The sequence below is a fragment of the Scatophagus argus genome, chromosome 18, assembly GCF_020382885.2.
Source record: "Scatophagus argus isolate fScaArg1 chromosome 18, fScaArg1.pri, whole genome shotgun sequence".
NCBI lineage: Eukaryota > Metazoa > Chordata > Actinopteri > Scatophagidae > Scatophagus > Scatophagus argus.
The window spans coordinates 11,456,862-11,478,959 of NC_058510.1; the positions used below are offsets into that span (position 1 = coordinate 11,456,862).

At 40.6% G+C, this 22,098-nt stretch overlaps 1 protein-coding gene across 3 annotated transcripts in view; it reads left to right on the forward strand.

Annotated features, from left to right (window-relative positions):
• Positions 1–508: 508 nt before the first annotated feature.
• The window catches only part of LOC124049588 (dipeptidyl aminopeptidase-like protein 6), a 179,840-nt gene continuing 158,250 nt past the window's right edge, over positions 509–22,098 (forward strand). Inside the window, exons 1-2 of one of the 3 annotated variants that reach the window (XM_046371425.1) lie at positions 509–895; positions 1,008–1,075. In XM_046371425.1, the coding sequence (XP_046227381.1) occupies positions 1,019–1,075 (57 nt within the window). In that variant the 5' untranslated portion in view covers positions 509–895; positions 1,008–1,018. Of the gene's footprint in view, positions 896–1,007; positions 1,076–18,955; positions 19,537–22,098 lie in introns of those variants that run through there. The other 2 variants (XM_046371426.1, XM_046371428.1) reach the window with 2 other exon arrangements.

The window sequence follows — 22,098 nt, forward strand, 5'->3', positions numbered from 1 at the left end:
TACAATCACTGCAGTAATCTCTAATTATTTAATTCATCTCCACACTGCAAACCACTCTGACACGGAGTGACAGCAATTTTGTCACAGCTCAGCATCGCCTCTCCGACTAATTGTCACACTTGGAAGTGGAAGTTCGCCCTTGTAACATTCATTTATTATGCTATAATTGAAACTAAACAAATTCACTTCCTCGTGTTGTAATGATTGTAATGGTCACAAATAATCTGTCACTTGTAATTGTCGATGTCAGTCATCTTACTTGAATTTGATGAGAGGTCACTCTGTGTTTGTTTATAAAGAAGCGAGACAAATCAACTTGAAAGATTCCTTCTATTTGGTCAGACAGTTGGAAAACCACGTGATGTATGTGGAGCATGTTGTCGGTCATACACAGATCTGCACAGTCTGGTATTACGTTTCAGCAGACATGGTTTTTGTGTACCTTTCAGTCCTTACTGCTGCTTAGGAGTGGGCGAGCGCCGTTGACAGGCGTCTTCAAACCCGTGTAGCCAAGCTGTCGTAACGGTGTGGTGCGCTTGCGCAATTGCTGCGCTCACACATACACAGAAACTCACAGCTCCGCCAGCCTGAGCAGTTCAGCGTTCAAAAATCATCGTGGAAGTGCGTGAACACAAGGTAGTTCATGTGACAAAATACGGTGAGCGGGTTTAAAAATCGTCAATCTGACCGGTTGATGCGGTGGAAAAGTTTCCCATCGGAATTTACATTTGACTTCGTGACAGTCAGCAGCACTTTGCCTGCATCAACAAACACGAGATCTCGTGAAATCATCTGGACTACAGCTGGGAAAAACATTAGACAATTCAATGCATTTCTGAATAAGCTCTTTGCAAGACGATAACGCGGAGCGACAGCGTGATTCGCTGCGATTCAGGTAAACAAAACTCGCATCAGCTTTACGTGCTCGAATGTTTGAATGTGACCCAAACTTTGAGCCTATCAGAACAAAAGAGCGTCCATTATTTCATCGCCTTTTTTTCCCCCAGAAGTTTACGCCATGAACCAAACGGCTGGGGCCACAAATGCGTATCGCAGATGCTCCAAGGGAGGAAAGGTAAGAGAGACTTAATCAGAGAAGTTCAGTTTCTGAGTGAGCAGGCTGCTTGGTGCAGCTCTTGGAGGCAGCAGAGCACTGATATCTGCAGGCATATCGGCACCACTGCGCTTTGGAATTGCTGTAAATTGTGAACCGGATACCTTTTGTTGGTTGCAATAATTAAAGCAGAACATGTTGCTTGTCAGTTTACAATCAGATTGGAAGCTTTTTGTCCAAGAGAAGTCGATCTGTGTATTGGAAGTGAATAGTGTTGCAGAAAACAGGTGGATGCTCACTTGCAGTTTTTTTTTCCACATCTCAAACCTCTTCATCCCTTTGCCCAGTGAACAGCAAGATGGTGAGACTGTAGGCTACCATACCCACACTGTTTTACCAAGCCAGTGACCCACATTATGAGGCTGCTTCTGCTGCTGTGTGGAGTTAGTCAACAGGGAGAGGAGGGAGGGGTGTGAGAGTGGAGGTGGGATGAAAGGAAGGCTGGGGGAGAAAAGCTGGAGACTAGGGGGTGGGAGGGAAGGGAGTGAGGGAGAAAAGGGGGAGGGCTGTATGATAGAGTCTTTCCAGTGGAAGAGGAGCATCAGGCCCCCGGAGTGTGTGAGGGCTTCACTCATTCCCAACACATCTGGCTCTGTCAACATCAGTGGAGATTTAGTGTAAAAGACTCAGTTATGACACATGGAACAGCAGGTTTCCCAGTATTGATTTTTCACCTCTAAATATTTGCAGTTGATGTGTACTGTGTGTGTGTGTGTGTGTGACTGCAGATGTGCCCTCTTAATGGTGTGTAGAATGATCTGGTGAATGAGTCCTGATGGGCGTGGATGTGAACGCGCAGTGTTACATCGCGCTGGTTCACATTTTAATTGACACCAACAGTTGTTGTCTTTTTCAGTGCGATGATTCAGGCTGTAATATGCCACGCTGGGAATCCGTGCAGGGATGGGGCCTGCACAATGCAAAAATCATGCATTTGTTGTGACATGTTCGAGGTTTTCTGTTGAATCCAGTTTTTTTTACATGCATGTGGGATGTAGCATTAATGCAAGATGGCAAGTAAATGGATCAGATTGACTTGATTCAGCTGTAACACCTGAGATTACATGTTGAAGCTGAGAGTAGAAACGTAACCGCGAGCTGAAAGTCGGCTACAGTGGGAAGAGTTTTCAGAAAGTTTGTGATGGATGAGTGGTTTGTGTAGTTACAGCTAAAAGTAGCGGAAAAATATAAAGAAAAAGTGGTTGAATTCGATTGCTAAAAGTAGTTTTCCAACTTCTGCCACTCCAGCTGGTGCCGCTACGGGTGCAAACTTCACCAAACTTTACTCAACAGTTGGATCATAAAAATGTGTTGTTCGAAAACTGTAAAAAAACATCCAGGTAAAAATGTATACAAATGAATATAATGGTTGCTGTCGGTGAAGGACCACTTGAGTTCACCTGACGGGACTGTGGAGGTGGCCGATATAATAAAGAGGTTGGAACTCCTTTCAGAAATCCATTTTATATTCACTGTTGCTGACTTGCATCTTTAAATACTGCCCTTTGCTGTGTCTGTGTTGTCCAAGCTTCAGTATTTGCAAACTGCCTTCACTCGGTGCTTGTTCTAATTTTGGGGTTGTTTCATCTCCTCTTACACATCAACTTTGGGAGAGAAAATAGATTCAGACTAAACACCTCCAGACGCTTTAGTCTCCAGACACCAGTGTCTGTTTCATTATCTGTCCCATGGCCACTTTTAGCTCACCGGCAGGATTGTCTGCAAATTCAAACTGTTTGTGTTTTGTTGTTTTGTGCTGGTTTAAAGCTTTGGCGCTGCTGAGGATTTCTCTTTGACGAGTCGTCTCTCTTTCCGTCTCTGTGGAGTGTCTGTTTCCAGTAATGTTGACAGTCGGCCACAGAGACATTTCATCGTGGATTAATGACGCTCTGATTAGGTCTGCATGTGTTCTGCAGGCCTCCCAACAGGATAAGCTTCACATGGTCATGGTCATCAGCCTGTGACAGGCTTCGACAGGTTTATAAACACCTGCGATGAGATGAGAGCAAGTGTGCTGTGACTTGAGATCATTTTAGGATCCGCAGTTTGCATCTCTCTCTCTTTTTTTTTTTTTACAGAAAAATCTGACCCTGCAGCATTTAAAATGGGAATGTTGATAGTGATAGCAGCTTTTCGGTCAATTTGACTGTCACTCTGTTCTTGTTGTGCTCACTTTTAGCACGATCTCAGAATAACAGTTTGCTGATATGTTGGATTGCCGCAATGATAAATTGCTTAATTGATTAATGGATCAACACACGATGGCCACTATTGTGACAATATATATACATCTACTTGGACATTTTTGATAATTTGCTGAGGTTGTGTACCAAATGATGAATGAAAAACATAAGCAGCTTCAGCTTGATAATGAAATCAAATCAGTAGTTGCTTGTGGCATTAATATCTAGTGTACAAATTTCTATGAGGGTGGAATTTTCCTTTTAAGTCTCTGAGATGCATTCAGTGGGTGACTTGTGTTTAAATGTAATATTGGAAAAAACAAAATGTTGCCTCTACTTGTGAGTGTTTACGACTTCTAGTTGTATCACTTAGGAGTATATAAAACCTCATGTTAGGTATTTACAAGTTTTGTTTACTCCTCGCACATTCGCTGTTGTATTGACTGTCATGCTGCCAGATGAAACGAATGACACCATATGACAGCTGTGCTGTTGATGTTTCATCTCATTAGTAAGCTGAAAACAAGCAGGTCATACTCTGCTGTCTTTCTCGTGTGTCTTTACTGACTGCTTAGGAAGATTAGCTTGAAGAGGGGAAATTGTTGTATTGCAGTCTTTCTGTGATGAAAATGGTGCATGGACATGAAGTAACACTAGAGGGCAGTGTGGTACTGTAATACATGTACCTGGTGGGGAGCCTTGCTTTGTCTTATTCTCTCAAGTGTATTATTTTTGTAAGAATATTTTTTTTGTGTGTGCTAAAGTGTAGTTTGATCAGCTTAGACTTACAACAGTACATTAAATACATTATAAAAAACATTCCAATTTATACCTGATACCATGCTGTACATGCACTGGCGTTATACATGACAGACACAGAGCAGTTAAGCTACATGATTTGTTTTGCGCTGTTGTTCCACTGCTTTAGTCCTGTAATGTCTATTCTTTGGCTTGACTGACATAACAATCAGAACACAACAGTCTCTTCATGATAACATACATTAGTTACACTACTTGTTCGGTAAAGAGTGCAGTCGTATTTTGACTAATGATAAATGAAGGATTTTTGTGTTGTTTTACTTTTTTCTTTTAAAAGATTCCCATAGCTCTGAGATCTGTTGAGAGCTTCACTTATTTTTGACTCTATAGTTCCTCCTGCTCCTTTTCTTCTGTCTCCATCACAGCAGGCTAGTTTGATTATCTTGGCCTTGACAGCCCTGCAGTCCTGTGTGTGCACACTAAATCCCAATTAGCTTCCCCGAGTTTCAGAGTCATTTGCAACTTTACTAATCTCTGCATCTGCAAAGCCCAGAAAATCCCCCAATTCTTCTGATTATAGTCTCATAATGAGAATATGAAAGTTTAATATGTGTGACTCAGTGGAGACACAGAAAAACACAACCAAATTGATGGTCCCCTGCAATGAATATGTATTAACTGTTGCTGCCCAAATATAAACTGTTATTTGAAAGTATAGGCCTTTTGTCCTGTCAAAACATTGGAAATTCCCTGTGGATCATTTGTCTATCTCTGTTACTGTGGGGACTTTTTTTTGTGTGTGTGTTTTTGACACTCTTTTAATTGTGCAGTAAATAACCACGGTACCCAGTTTTTCAGAGTGCCCTATAGTGCTAAATGGACATTTCAAGGAGCACGGGAGCTAAACTGAAAGTTATTTGGATTGAGTTTAGACTTCTTAATTACCGCAGGTTTGTTGGCCAACAGCAGGGCAAACACCAGCATGAATGTGTCAAGTATTGATCCTTGTTCTCATTACACTGCAGGCCCATTATAATGCACGGTTATCGCTCCAGCTCCCTCACTGGAGTCTATGGAAATGATCATTGATTTTCTTTTTTGGCACGAGAATGTCTATCTCAATCATCTTTGCACTTTAGATTTCCATACTAGAGGCCCTCTTCTGCTCATTAGCTCTAGTAATCTTTTTCTCCTCGTGATTAGTCTTGAGGACGGGACCCTGCCATTGGTCAAACTGAACCCATACCTGCCATAGCAGTAGTAGGCATGAGCAGTGCTGCACCTTTGCTTTTGAAGTTACTCTTTCATGCTGGTCCCCAACACATAAAAGCTGCTGTCTGGTAGCGACGTGATCAAGACTGCCTTGACACTCTCTGTATTTGTATGGGAGCATGTTTAGAGTGTACACAATGAAATTACATTTGGAGTCACATCTGAGAACTCTACCCCTGTGAAATGAATAATGTAGCACACTGAGAGAATAGATTTTCTCACTTTTAACACCGGTAGATGAAGTGTTTTTCTTAAATGTGTTTCCGAATGCTAATTCTGCTGTAATGGCATTTCTGTTTGTGGGCACACTGAATCATTAGGTGCTGCAGCCGTGCTCCCCTGCCTGAGCTTGTATTGCTCAGAGGAAATCCTTGAGGAAACAGGAGCTTTATCACAGTATGTTAGCCTGGGAAAAACATGCACACACAACATGATGCCCGCATGCACGTACGCTCGAAGTCGAACACTGTGGCGGTGTTGCTCGGCTGCAACGGCTCAGCGACGGCTCTGTGTTTTCCTGGGGATGATTGACACCACGGGGAGTGTAATTGCATGAGTCACCGAGACCTCCCTGGCCCTTTGAGTGAGAGTTTGGCTCTGCAAAATGCTTGGGTCATGACAGCCCATCTGGTGGCGTATCACAAGCAGTCAACAAGGCCCTGCGAGACAAATGGCACCACAACAGTAAACAGTCGCCGCTGGCTGGAAGATAGACACTTGAGCCATATCTAAAATCATAAGCATATCCACTATATGCCCCCAGAGGCCTCAGTACCCATCAAGGGTGGAGTGAACATGCTGCATCCACAGTATCTGATTCTGTCAGAGCCCGGCACAATGGATTTTACCACTTTTATGGACATGTGATGCAAATGAGTTTTTTTTTTTAAACAAAGGGGAGTTTCTGTAGAATGATGCAGTGTGCTGACATGCAAGAACTGAGGGCTCCAGGTCAGGTTTAAGTTTGCCCTCTACTGGATGAAAAGAGCTCCCGATTTTCTGTGCAAGAGCTCCAAGACCCATTCAGCAAAGTGAAGCTGGTGCATAATGAAGCATTTGAAATCGTGAAATCATTAAATTAATGGTTTCTTAATGGTGAGACTGAAATGAAGTGGTTTGCGTGATGAAGAATTTAGTTTAAGGGCTGTGGAGTGTTTTTCTTTTTAAAAAAATGTTTTTAGAAGGATGGACTGTTGCGGCAAAATATGATTATTGCTTCATACAGTGACGGTTTACTCCTTAAAAGAGACACAGTGGGACTTTCCACCTCATCATGTAAGACAGCAGGACCTCAGTTACTCTAAATCATAATTTTATTCGTTCTGCTTTTATTTCAACTTTAACATAAAAGGGAATATGAAAATGAACTACAAAGGTCCTTTTGTTGTTATTGATTGGTGTATTTTTGATGTGTTTTAAAGTACTATGCATGAACTTGGACAGGAAATTCAAATGAAAAAGAGTCACGCTGTTTATGCTTATCTGTCCTAAACCCACACAAGAGCGCTCAGGGCAGACTTATGTGTTGAACGGCCTTGGTCAGATATTCAGAGAGATGTATACAAATAGCTGTACCTCTTTGTGGCTTTGTTCTGCCTGTGTTCTCCATGCTGCATATGTCTTTCAACAGAACTCTTTCAGAAAATACAGGAAAATTACTGAAGCAACACAGCAACACCCACAGACTCACAAAACCACAAAGACTCACAGGTAAATATTGATCAGCACTGCTAAAATTATTCGTGATTAGGAATTTAATTGTCATTTAGTCTTACAAAACAAAACATTTTTCTTCACAATAGCCTCCCTACAGGGGTTTGGATATTTCATTTAGATGAAGAAGATTTGAAGAACATGACTCACTGACTTTTTTTTTTCTTTCCAACACAACAGCATGTCAATGTGTCAGTTGTCATTGAGAATGAGCGCTGAATGTAGTATTCTTGCAAAGTGATCTGCTGATTTATATGAGTGCATCAGAGGCAGTTATGATACAATACGCCATCTAAAACGGCGTCATTTTTCAGGGGACAACAGATCAGTTGTTCCAAAATATTTTCGTGCTGTACCTGCCATGTGGGTGGACTGACTCCTATGCTTCTGCACCTCAGACAGACTGAGGACAAATTAAAGAAAAAAAACAACATTAAGTGTTCTGCATTAGTTGACACGGTATTTAATGCTACAAATGCTATTTTACAACACTGCTAGAAGGAAATTGATACGTTTCAGTCGACTAAAACAATGTTTTTGTAACAAACCTGGGAGCTGCATCTGCACCTTTCCTCAGAATGAGGAGAATTTGTTATTGTAGACTTCTGGAAATTCGTAGAAATAATTTGGAATTTTTGTTTATCTTTCAGTTCAGACAGTGGTCTAGTGGTTGGCTGACCTCACAAAATTTAACAACTTTGAACTTACGCCTGCAATGCACTGATGCACTTTACATAGAGAATAATGGTTGTTTTGCTGCTATAATTCACATTATAGCAGAAAAACAGTGCAGAGCAGCCTCAGCTTCTTAGCATTGATTCTCCCTCCAGCAGAGTGTCTTGAACTCTGCTGCAGGGATGAGATCTGGTGACCTTAAAGGTGCGTAGAATATGATTCATATAATTTTTGTTCTCATTAAGTCATACAGTTACATGTTTATGTATTTCGTTTTGTGATTGCCTTAACATTTATCCTGTTTTGGACTTAAGAGGACTGTCAGCAGACACTGGGACTGGAACATGTTATGGTTTAGTTGAAGCTCAAAGCCCTACATTGATTTTAAGCCCATTTGGATGGAATATCTTAGAAACAGCTGCTAAAGTCAATGTCAGATTCAGTGTTGGTGGATCGACTGCAAGAAAGTTTGCCCTGGATAACATCAGGAGTGTGTGTGCTGTGTTGTAGATATTAACTTCACTATCCAAAACAACTGGACCTGAACAATGTAAATTCTGTGTGTGGGTGGATTTTCCCTTTTAACAGTAAGTTTGGCAGTCTAATCCCAGCACATCTGCCCATCATCCCAGTGGGATCCATAACTCCGTCCGTAGTGTATTAAACAAAGGCACATTGAGCCTTTCCAGACCACAGTGAGTGAAGTGAAATGCGTGGGCTGGCTTTGTGAGGCTACTGAAGGATACCTCAGTAAGTACGTATGTCCAGTTGGTTGATCAGTGACTCTGAAACAGAACGTCTTAATTGTTTTTTTAGGCTCTGTTGTTTTATTTTTAAGTCGTCATCAGCCATCCTGGTATGATGAAAAAGAAAATCCATCAAGCCAGCTATCAGCTCTGACATTTGAAGATGACTCTCTGTTATTTAATATTATTAGCTGGTTTATTGTTATTGATCAGAGTGACTTTTAAAGTCTTTTCATGTTGTGTTAGCTGGGGTCGAAGAAATTCTATTTCTTTTCTTCCATTTGATATATTTCAAGCCCAGCTATTTCTGCACTTTAATTTGAAGTTCTGGTTTTTGAGAATCTTTCCAGATAGACCTGCTATATGGAACCATTTTTGGTCGTGCAGTAATTCCTCATCCTCATTATAGTCCATTGTTCCAGGGGAGCATCCAGGTCTTTGAAATCCTTTTTATATCCCCCTCCTAAGCTGAGCCTTTCAGCAGTAAGCTCTTGGAGACCGTTAGCTCCTGGTTGTCCATGCATGTCTCTGCACACTGACTTACACTGAGCAACATAGAAACCTTTGGGTCGAATCTTTTTAATTGGAAGCACTCGCTTGATTTCAGGTGAAAGCATATTAGCTTTTTACATGCTTTGAATGTGATCAGTTAAACCCCGGCACACTTGCAAATCTCCAATTTTAGGGCGTGTTGCACAATCAAGGAGTTTTAGCTTCTTGGTTTTAATGCAAAGCTCTTGTTTTTATCGTCACTTTTGCTCCTTTTTGTTCTTTTAAGAATGAAACGTTTTCCTTTTTTTGGTTCAGAGGGCATTTTTTTTATTGAAAACAATTGCTGTGGTTGTATTTTGTTACTTGTGTGTGTGTAAGATAACCTATCAATATGTATTGTGTTCAAAATGTCATTATATGTGTTTAAATTGCTACTTTAATAGCAAAGGGATTTTCATTACCACCTTTAAAATTGAATTTATACCCTTCAGTGTGAGACACATAATGATTTAAACTAAGGCAGTCATTTAGCCCTATTTGGCTTGATTGTATGGCACTCTGCTGGCTTGGCCTTGATTTTTACATATTGTTTTCCGGGCTCCGTCCTCGTCTCGCTGCACTTCCAATCTGCAGCTTTTATATTGAAGTGTATAGCGCGGCCCTGCCATAGGCCATTTCCATATAACTGATGGAGACGATTTTATTGACTTATTGCAAAAAAAGCTGGTCATACAAGCCGATCGCACAAGCTTCATCTATACCCTCTTTCGAGCCGGTTAAAAAGAGATGATTTGTTGTTGTTAACTCCCATGGTGCTCTACATTGCCCTAAAACAAGATGCTGTTCCCCTTCACAATGAACACTCGCTGCCTGAACATAAACAACGGTTTTATTGTGCTTCAGTCCGTGAGCCTCCAAATCAATGCTTTGTAAATCATCCTCGGGTGGCATGCAAACACAGATCCAGTCAGAGTAACCGATACATCTATGGACACAGTGGCACATAAATACAAATGGGAAAAAAAAAGCAAAGGGCCAGTGCTGTGTACTGTCAGCCAGTAATGATGAGTGCTTTCAAGGCAAAATGGCAGACAATCAGAGAGATGAAGGCATCAGTGAAGCCATCAGCCATCTTTTCAACTCAATTCAAAACTTGAGCTACCATTAAAGTTTAACAACAGAATAATACTTTCTGATTTTCCACTGCTGCTGAACCTCACCTTGCTGCCTGTTTGTATTAGTTTCACTTAATGGGTTTTCTGCCTCTAGAGACAGAACAATCTAAAATGAGCAACAAGCTGTAGACAACAGCAGAAAGTGGGACAGATGTGCAGGTGCAGTGTCGAAAAAACAGCCTACTCAGCCCTGTGCTTTTGGCTAACCTGATTTAGCGTACAGCAGTGGACCTGCAGTGGATACAAGTGTGCAGTCTGTTGATTTTCCTCAGAAAGCTGGCGCCTCACTTGTTAATCTTTTAGCATCATTAGCTCTTCTCACGATGATGAAGTCATCTTTGATATTATTTAGGACTGATATTTTTTCAGCATTGTAAAAAATAGCTGCTTGTCGACTTATCCAGTTATTGATGCGCCATTGCTACCATTCTGAATGAAAATCGAGGACTTTAAAGGAATAGTTCGCCATTATGAGAAATCCATTATTTTCTCTCTGGCTGAGTGTTTGATGAGAAGATTTTTACCACTCTGTACAGTAAATTCCAAGTTTGGTCTGTCACACAGCACTGAAACATGGATATCACGTTACACTTTGCTGCTTTATACCACTGCCATACTTATTGCCACTACACATACATATTCCACGGCACTGGCTTCACCTGCTTACTTACCTTGTTACCTGTTGTCATCCAAGTAGATATTATGTATTTTACTATCATTTACCTGTCTAAAACCTATTTTCATTATGTATATAAATTAACTGTGATACACAACCTGTTTCCATTGTAGATTTGTACACTTTCTTTTATTTCCATTACATTTAACTATTATTGCTACTGTCACATGACTATAACAGTTTTCACTTGAATACCCACAATGTTATTTCTTATTTTACTTTCATAATCTATTATATTTCTAGTCTATATCTGTGATAGGGAGCGGAGAGCTAAGAATTTCACTGTCAATAACTGCTTGTTGTAATTGTTATGCATATGAAAGAAGAACTTGTGCCAGGGTTCAGTTAGCTTACTTTAGCACAAAGACAGGTGACAGGGGGAAACGGCAAGCCTAAGCCAGCCCAAGGTAACAAAATTCACCTGCCAGCACTTTAAATTGGCATGGTGTTTTTTTTCCAAATTTTTTTAATATGTTGCGATAAGCAAATAAAAGTACGATAAAGATGACATAGTTTCAGGAGGTTTCATATGTGGGGGTCATTTCTTGCCTAATGTCTGCACAAAGAATTCTGTTGCGTAAAATGACATGTTCATGCCAGTGTCAGTGAAATGTTTTTACCTTTAACTCCAGTGAGCTCCACTTTGATGTCATAACCGCACACACACACATCACACGCATATATCACGTAATGCACATTTTATGCACTGTATCTTTACATGTAGATCCAGTCTTATTTACCAGACATTCTTCTATTTTCTCGGTGTGTGAAATGTGGCACTAATTTGCATGCTGACAACGATTTCTAGTGAGATTATACCCAGCTGATTGATGGCCACGCTGTTGCCCCAGAAACCACCTTGGGCGGTGTGATGTGACTCTCTCGTTATCACACACTAAAGCATATTCCTGTAGTTAATCTTCCCAAATGGGCGTTCACAGAAGATATCCAGCATCCAGAGGCCTTGACTGATAATGAAAGACTGCCTTTTCCAGTGGCAGCTCATTTTAAACAGCAAAATTTCAAAGAGGATGACAGGAAGGGAGCTTTGCTGGCAAGTTTCATTATTCACTGATGGAACATAAAAGATCCATGTAAGATCCTGGTGCTGTTTAGCTATTTGATAGGAAATTAGTGTTGTCTTGTCCAATGTCAACTGGGTTTGGACCAGCCCCTGTGCGACCCTCCAGTGGTTAAGTGTTATAGATAATGGATGGATGTTTAAGTGAATTGATTCTATTAATAAATCAGAACTTCAGGCAGTAAAGCTGCGGATGTGTTCTGGTGCAATACAAGAGTGGCGTTGGGAAGAGGACTGAATGCACGATGGCTGCGCCGCCTCCTCAAGAAAGCACAGTGATACATTAAAAAGTTATATGGGACAGAAGAAAAACATTGACATATAAGAACATATGGACAACCTCGCAAACGCCCCTGATGTGGAAGGGGGAAAATAACTAGACAGTTCAAATTTCTCCCTCATACGATCTCCTGTGCAATTCAGGGAATAAGACTGCAATTTTAAGAGTTCGGTGTAGGTGAGGTTTTATTGCTGGAGCGAAGAACAACAAAACTTAGATGGCGTCTGGACAGCATCCGATTTGATGTGAAAGAAATTCGCGCTTATGTTATCCTACAGAATTTTTTTTTCTTTCTTTCAACACACGGCTGTTCCCATCACTCCTCCTGTGTCACAGCACCGCAACTTAACCAGCGTATTCGTTAGTTTCAGTCATATTTCCAATACTTCCCAAAAACTGTCTTTTCAAAGACTTTGAAACCTTTTGATTCATTAATATTATATATTGTTGTATGTGAGTTGGAACACCTTAACTGCCCTGCGCCAAGTACAGAAATCAGCATCAGCTGGTACGGTCAAAATGAGTCAGGTCATATCATTAAATCTCACCAGTGCTCTCGCAACCGAAGGCACAGCCAGGTCCACATGGGGACACCAGTTGCCCCCTTACTGAGTAACCAGGTCTAATCATTCTACAAAGTGGGACTTACATGTAAAAGGTCAATACGGCTGAAATTAGAACAGAGCAACAGGGAAGCTGTTTATGTGTGAGAAGCGACAAGTGTGCTTGCTAAGCACTGACAGCATTTTTCCAATAGTATAGTAATAGCAAATTTGAGGCAATTTTAGTCTTTCCAAAACAAATCAAAACCAAAAAAAAAAAACAAAAAAAAACACAAGAGAGAAGGAATTAGTAAAATTACGTGTGTTGCCAGCACAGTATATAAACTTTCACAGGAGACTTTTATATTTTAAATGACACCTACACACTGTTCATGAGGTTGTTTGTGTCATCCTCACAAGTGTCCCGAGTGTCGTCCATACTTGTAGTTTGAATGCTGCACGCAACAAGTAAAATGGTTAGATGTTTGTACGAGTAATTCAAACATTAATTTCACAGACATAGAAATATGTATGAGGTCCCAGCTTTAATGTGAGCTGCAGCTGCTAGCAGGACTGGCTGACTAGTTTAACTCATACAGAAGTGACCAAGTGCTACTTCCAAGTTTCAAGAAGATTCAGATTTGCACCTGGGATACCCCAACATCACACTTTCCCTTTGGCTGTTAAAGACAAAATGTCAAAGACCTCTGTGTGGGAACACTTTACATTGAGTGATGGCAAAACAAAGGCAATACGCCAGATATGCAATTTGAAACTGGCCTGCCATGGTGGCACAGCTATTACCATGGCAGAAATCACCTGAATGTTGTAGTAGGTTATCGTACACAAAAAACTGAGACCATACCAGCTAGCAAACATGTGGTGTCCAGTCAATATGATGAAGCTGCTTTTATCCACTGTTTAACATTGCACACAATATAAATGTGAACTAAGCTACACCGCTGAGACCAAAAAAGAAAAGAAAAAAAAAGTCCCATAAAGTAGGAACATTGGTGGAAAAAATAACTGAGGCATGTTCAAAATATCAAAATATTACTCTTTTTAAGTAAAGATGATATCCACTAGAGTTATGTATTATAAAATTTGTATGAATTTATACATGCACACATTGATTTTTAGTTTCCATACTTCCAGCTTGACACTTGTGTTCACGTTCTTTTGAACCATTCAGTAGTTTGTGAAGCCGAAGCGAGCTGCTGTGCTGTGGGAACTCATCATCGGTCCCTGAGCGGGGCAGAGCAGGTTAAAGTGATGAATCTGATCCAAGTTCTGACAAATGCCTGCTGTTCAAGGCAACTGTTCCATTAATATTCGGATGTGCTTACTGGCTCCGTCATGGGGTCGAGAGAAGCAAAAGTCTCCTTAGTTGAAAAATAATTACACTTACTTTTCTGTCTCATCCTGCCATCTGCTACTGAGAAGGGACTGTCTGTGAGGTAGGATAGTTTATAATTTACTTCATGTCAAACTTTATTAGCGTTTGTTGTGCATTTGCAGAACTGCAGAAATCTGAATTTAGAAGGTCAGAGTGCTTTTCACCTGTGGTATTTTTAAACAAGGTTCAGTATTTGTACAAAACTAACTTATGTAGGAAAACCAAGAAATTATATACCAGCAAAACGCCACATTATTTCTTGATCTTTCTAGCCCTGTATGTGGTGGTAGACCTAATAGACCTCCTGCATCGAGGCTGCGAGATTAATGTGCGCTTTACATCCCTGTGCACCATTTTTTTCTGCTCCTGAATTCATTAGAGATGGTAACGATCTGTCGCTCTGACAATCCGGGGCAGGGAAGGTCAGCACAAACCTCTTATCTAGATTATGGCGCTCCCCACCATGCAGAGAAGTGCACCCAGCATTTTTGAGTGAAATTAACAGAAAGATGTTTGAAAGGCAAATCAGAGTTTAGTGAGTGTGCTGGAATGGCTTCCTGCTGCTAATGGCTACTTTTTTCATCTATTTTTGACTTGCTTGACACTTGTCACTCTTAACCTGTAGCTGCAAACGTTGAGTCATATTTGAACTTAAAAGCACCTTGAGCCACCACGTGTTTTGACATTTTAGGATTAATCTGCTATAAGACTAAAGCACCTTTTCTTCCTATTTTCTTGGAGCTATACAGTTCAGCTGAAGAGGATTTAGTGGCAATCTCAGTTTGCTACAGATTCAATTTAGTTTGATGGTGATATTGCTTACAGTAATTTTATTCCTCTTTAAAACAAGTCCAGTATCTCCCAGACTGTCATTAAAACAGCAAAAGACAACGGTGACAGCAGCGTAGAAGATATCATGGTATCAAGTAATTAAGTTGATAATGAAACCATCGATTTATCCAGCGAAGGTCTACGCTGAGTTTATTGTGCTGGACGGCTGCCGTCACCAGGATGAAGCTTGTTCTCTTGGACTCACTCCACTGGGGATGCAGGCCAATCGGCCCTGGATCTGAGCAAGTTTTAATCACTTTTGTTTAAAAGGCTTCCCGGATCATCAAAGAGTCTTGGTTTGAAATACACCCAGTTCCAAAAGTACCACAGTAAATACTCACAAGCACACACAGCTATACAGACTCTACATGCACAACAATATCACGAGAGATCACAATGGGGTCTTGCTTCTGCAATTTGGTGTGTTTGTGGTTAAAGCAAGGTTAACCAAATATGCTATTTGTTAATAACCATGTGTTGCTATTGAAGTTAAAGGAGTTTCTTATGGATATTAGTTTGGGGAAATAAAAATCTTAATTCCTATTGAGTCTCTTGTCGAAATTGCGACCTATCGTGTTTGGTTGCTTTCAGAATGAGCAAATGAACAACTTATTATTGCTCACAAGAACAGAAGAAGAGTGCAAAAAGTGTGCAAAAACAGTTACAAAAAAATATAGAGGTAAAATAAATTAACATTCTTTGTCTGGTGATCCAGCTGAAGGAAATAATATTCTATTTAGATTTACATCATTTTTTTTAGCAATATTTGTATTCACTTGTGTTGAATGAACCGCACGTGTAATTCAGCAGTTCACTTCTGCCAACAGCTTATGTGGCTCTCCATAGTGGAGTCATGCAGCAGCTGTCCACACTCCAGCAGATTTTCTCTCCCCGGCAGAGCTCCCATGCAGCTCGGAAGCTCTGGCTGCTGTCAGCTACCTATTTTAGTTGAGCTTTACAGCGTAGTATCTCTTAGCCATCCCTGGCCAGCCATTTTCTCTGAGAGTCTTAACATCAGGCAGCTGCTGCCTGCTTTTGCGCTGCCAACATTGTTGTTACAAATGTCCTTGGCCTCTGCACCTGTGTGTGATGAATTTCAAGCCCAGTGTTCTTAGTAGTGGAATAAAAAACATGGTGAGTTCAGTATTTCAGTATTGCATGTGTAAAAGCAGCCAGCTTGTGGGGTTGAGGGGAGTTTATGTGTCCTGTTTGATACATAAACCATGATTAAATGTAGCGCTGTCAGCAAAGCATAATGCTGTTATTTACAGGAGTGGTATGCCACGAGTTGAAAGTTATGAAGGTTATCCTTTCAGCATGTAACAGAAGTTGTTTGTAGGAAAATCAGTAAAACAAAGAAATGCAGACACACTAATGAAGCAGCACAGCCAGATACCTATCTTTGCAACTGTTATGCTCTCCTCTGTCAGCAGTCCAGCTGGAGTCCAGGGAGCCCAATACTTCCATCAGGTTGTTTTGACAGTCTTATCCACAGTAATTAATACCAGGCACTTTTAAATGAGATTTATGTGACACATGCTGTTTGCACTTCACAGGTGCGGGAATCTTCTCTTAGTGAACTGCTGCTATGAGTTTAGGACACTCAGCTGCCTGATGCATCATCAGTTTACTCTTTTTTTTTTTTATGCAGTACAGTAAACACTGAGGGTCTGAATTCAGAAGAGTGTGAATGATATTGATTTATAAAGCTGGAGACAGAGCGAGAACTAAAGCAGCCTTCATTTTGAAAGCTGGTGATACAGAGGGCTTTGTCTTAAGTGGGTGTTTTGTTTTGTTTTTAAGCTAAAAATGGTTGATATATACAGGTAGATACTGTAAAAAATATTGCATATCCACCGCTCAGCTGTTTCTATAGTATGTAATTAGTTTTCCATTGTGTGTCACTGGTGTTATTTGTTATTGATGTCAAAAATGGAAATCAATAAGCTTTTACCTTGGGACCTAATGAACCTCATGTGTTGTTCATTCAATTTCCTTGTCTCTATTTTAGATGAATAATTTGCACTCGTGAAGGCTGGTGGTGGTGTTACTGCTCATCACATTTTGAACATTTTTATTTTAGTACCCTTTCCCTGAGTTTAAACACACTTTTCATGCACTTTTTTCCCCCCAAAAGATAAAATAAATTCTACATTAAACCACACTCTGGAGGTGTCAACCAACTCCATTTGCATTGATACAATAAATGAAGTATTTCAGTCAGAGGTGGTGAACCTAATCCCCTCCAAGTAATGACAGGAAACCAGATCATTGAGCCACTTCTTAAAACAAGGAGGGGAGATTTTGATTCTCTTAAAAAAATCCTTTTAGCTTTCAGTCGAGCCCATTCTTTTCTCTAGTCTAATCTGAATGATTTGCAACCTAAAGAGGTAAAATTATTTAATATTTTGGTTAACAAACAAAACAAATGAGCACGAAGATGAAGTAGGAGGAAGTAAGTAAGTTAAGTTTATTTAGTACAGTACTTTTCACAGAGCTGTGTCACAAAGTGTTTCCTAAGAGTAAAAATAGTTAAAAATAAGACTAAAAGATAAACACAGACTAAGAATAAAAGAGAAACTAAAGAGAAAAAAAACTCACAAAATTTCAAATATTGGACAGCATCAGATGAGTAAAAGAATAGAATCAGAATCAGAATCAGAATTCCTTTAGTCCCGAGGGGAAATTCAGCAGCATTCAAACATCAGTTTGAATAAATGAGTCTTCAGATGATTTTTAAAGGCGTCAACAGAGACGGGAGAACATAAGTGTGTTCTTCTAAAGGAGGAGTGTTCTACAGTGATGAAGCCCGCACTTCAAAGGTACAATCACCTTTTCTTTAAAGATAAGGGCGGGGAGGGACAACCTGAAAGCCCTGATCAGAAGACTTGTTCAGATACGTACACAGGTGGCTGTCTGTGCAGGGCTCTTCAGGTGAAATCAAGGACCTTAAAATGAATCTTGAACTTAATGGGCACCCAGTGTAGAAGAGATAAAATAGGTGCTACGTGAGTCATCCCTCTGGATGCGATCAACAGCGTCGCAGCGGCGTTCCGAACCATTTTAAGACGGTCCAAAGATGACTTACTGAGGCAAATGAAGAAAGTTAGTAGGGGTGAAGTAAAAGCATGAAAGATCTTCTTTAACTGAAGTTGTTAAACAACAGAGCAGTTTTAGTTTCATATATGAAAGAAACTTGGAAGTCATTGATTTGATATTTTAATTGAAATGCATATCCTCAGTATAATACCACGTTTTCTAAGATTAGACTGTACAGCTGAGGAAAGGGACCCAATACACTGAGCAATGTTGAAGGAACCACCAGTGTTTACACCAGCGTTGGAGCCAGCGTTGGAGCCAGCGAGCCTATAGCTGACTGGACTGCACGTGGGCCATGACCTTGGGTAACAGGGCTCAGCACAACAGTCTTCCAGTGAACACTAGAGGACACCAATCTGGGACAGAAAGTTGGAAATTAGAAAAGTTTGATGATTTTTGTATGTCTGCAGGGGATGATGTTTCGGTACCATAAAGTTTTGTGTTGCAGACATTTGGTCATGAGCACAGAAATGTTTCTGGGAGAACTTTGAATAATGGAGATGAGGTTTTGAAGGGCCCAAGAATTTACAGTATGGCCTAGGATAGGAAGATCTGCAGCATAGATCCTCACAGGTGATGGTGATGAATAATTCCCCTTCAGTCATGACCTTAAAGGTTTTATATTTACAGTGCATAAAAGTCACAGTCGGGGGTGATTCAAGGATCAGACCTTTAGAGGGGCTCAGCTCTCATGCATGTAAAATTCTACTGTGAATCAAATGTTTACATTTTTTTGTTTTGTTTTGTTTTTAGTGCTAACACAACTTACAATATTAAAAACACTAGGGAGCATCAGTTGAGAAAAAGGCCACTTTGACTAATTATATATAATCGCTGCCTTGATGCGCGCACCTGATGGTTATGAGGTTTGGTTTTGTTTTGTTTTTCAAGCTCCTGACCTTCGTGTGTGTAAATGTACAGCTGATTATAGCTGATCTGGCGTCAGTTGTTTTTTTGCAGATTAAAGCCTGCCTGTATTATCACGTTACGCGCTGTCCATCACCTTCCAGCAGCATATGGACACGCACCGACTGTCAACTGCTCGGTGAAGGATGTGAAGGAAAGGGGATTTTTCTGTTTTTCTTTCATTAACAGAGAAGAGCATCTTCCTACCAAAGCAAAGCGATGATCAAGAGTGTTTTCCCCGAACTTATGTCCTTCCTCCCTTTAACCCCCCTCCCCTCCTTCATGTAATTTACCATTTTGGAAGGAAGGAGAACTCGTCCAACATAGGCTACGTTTTCATTAGTTGGAAGCGAGCCCACGTTGTTTCCCCCCCTTTTTTTTCTAATCAGTACGTTAGGTTGTAAGCCCACCCACTTATGAACTGGCTCACTACCTAAAGGTCTGGTTTGGAACTGGCGGAAAGGGAGGAGAGCTGACAGAAGCTGTCCAAAAGTCTACAAATTGAACGTTTCGGTAGCAGATCGGAGTCGCGGAGGAAGGAAAAAATGAAGGAAAAGAGTCTGATTGAGACCGCGAAAATGCAGGGCAACGTCATGGTAAGGTGGATTTTGGTGGCTGTTCGTATATGTTTGCATGACGCCGATAAAATGATATCGTGCCTTTTCTTTTTTATAAAGACCATCAGAAGTATCCCGTTTGACCACATGAGCTCTGGCGCACCACCGATGCGTTGTACGTTTACGTTTGTTTTGTTTTTGTGTGTGTTATAATCCACTGAGGTGATTTCTGATAGTTCACGCCCTTTTTTTGATTTGACGTGACTTCCCCTGCATGCAAATACAAGGCGACCTAAAGGAGTCAGTGATTTCATAGTTAAAGGAGTTGGAAAGTTTTGTCCTGTTTTTATGGGGCCGATCATAATGACTGCTGAGTTTTGGCTTCGTCTCCTTTGGCTCGTGAAGCTTCTGAGGGCAGAGGTAACCTTTTGCCCAAGGAGGGTCCCATTAATATTTTACTGCATCTAAAGCTGCAAGGTGCAGGATATATTACTGTGGCGAGCTGCAGGCAACTATATTGGCTGTATGTATGAGTGGAGTGAATGCCAAATGTCCTGTGGGACTCTTTCAGATATTAAGGGCCAGTAACATGACTTTTAAAGGCTTTTGATTCTTTCAGTTTTTGATTTGGAGAATATCATTGCTCACTGTGCAGTCACACATTAATTCATACCCCCTGCTGGCGACTCAGTGATTTGTCGATCAACTCAACTTAGTTCCTGTGCAGTTTGGTTTGACTTTTAATTTTTTTTCGATTTTCCTCATGATTGCTTTATTTATAGCTGAATAAGCCGTGCTCTGCAGGCACTCCAGGCCATTTGGAAGATGTGGGACACAGCTGTGTGGAGTCAGGCTTTTCTAAATGGTTCCTTCACTAAAGACAGTCTTTTACTCCCCATGGTCTTATTTTGTGTGGAGATGTGTGGTGTGTGTTTATCCTTTTTATCCCAACTTGCATAATGAAAAGTAAACATGAGTGTTTATCATGAGGATTTTGGTCAATTTCCCAATCAGACAGTCACTGCTGAGAGAGATATAAAGTGAATATTTTCATTTCGGTTGACAATTGCACAGCAGTCCTGTTTATGTTTGACAAAGTTTTGAATGTGTGAGGAATGGGAATTTTTTTTCTTTTTTTTTTTGGTTATAAATTAGAATTAACAACAATCCAAATCCTTGACTGTCGATACAAGTTAATGAATGTGAACTCGATACCACTTTTATTGTACCCTTTGGCTGCATGGCTTGCCTATTTCACATTGATTTTTTTTTAAGCTACATAACACACAACTGGGGGGAAGCATGAACATGAAAATTTCTCTTTGTACAGATTGAACATTGAATTCTCAGCAAGATAAGTGTATTTTCCAAAAAAGGTCTAGCTGTTGCTTTAAATGCTGACAGAAAATAGAGACAGAAAACTGGGTTCTTCTGAAAATGGAACCAACTTTGGGTTTTCCCAAGTCAGCTTCTCACCGAGTGGGAGGAACAGTCCTGCAGGAATCTTGTCGTTTCTTGTTCCATTTAGGCCCCTTCAGTCGGATCTACATGTTTAGTCTTTAGTTTACTCTTAACAAACTTTCCTACCTTCCATTTTGTGCATTTGGATATTGATGTTTTCGTATGCCTGTATCCCTAAATTCTCTGTTTGATTTATTGACTAAGTTAGCTGTAACATTATTCAGCCTCAGGGGTGGACATTAGTGCGTGACAGCAAAGCAGACTTTGGCTTCAGCATGATAGGTTTTTTTTGTACCATGTGATTGCTACCTGCACAACAAGCCCGTACTCATGGGATGGAGACTAACTGTTGTGTCTCAGTGGGAAGTCCTTCCAATAACAGGGAGAAATCTGCACAGTGTGATTTCTGACTACCGAACATGGCAGTTGAACATTGTTGTTGCCCTTTGGGGATTCTCCCTGCAGCAAACAGGCATTAATGCTTGAAAATGGGTGCCAAAACACCCCCAAGGTGTTGTGTCTACACAGGAAATTGCAGCTAACCAAATGTGCATTCATATGCCTGAGAGAATGACAGCAAAGATGTTACCATAGGATACATACGCTATTATCTCTTCCTTTCACCGGCACTGCAGAGTGTGGAAGCCTGCGTGCTTGATGTCTGTAAATGTATGAGCTCCTTGCACAGGTGTGAGACCATCCTGAAAGAGCTCAGACGCTTGTTCTCCAGCTCTTTCACTCTCTGTATGTGTGATTGTTCTCTGACATCTGAAATGGCAACATGGCAAACATGTCCCTTCAAGGGTACAGACTGCAGTGCTGTTGAACAACTAATGATTTGTTGCTCTGGGCTGGGAGGAAAGAAAATATATGGACACAGATTTATCTGTGCAAAACAGAGAGGTATTCAAAAGACTAACCAGGAAGAGTCCTGTTGTCATGGTTATTGTATTTGAGACTGTTTTAAATTCTTAATTTGAGGTAAACATTGACACTTGTGCACTTCAGACTTACTTACCTTCAGTCAGTCTCTATATGACTAGATTTCCAATATTCATATTTGAATTACCCCCACTGATTCTGGATTTATGAAGCTGATACTGGACATTGAAATTTGGAATTCTAAAAAACAGTATACCT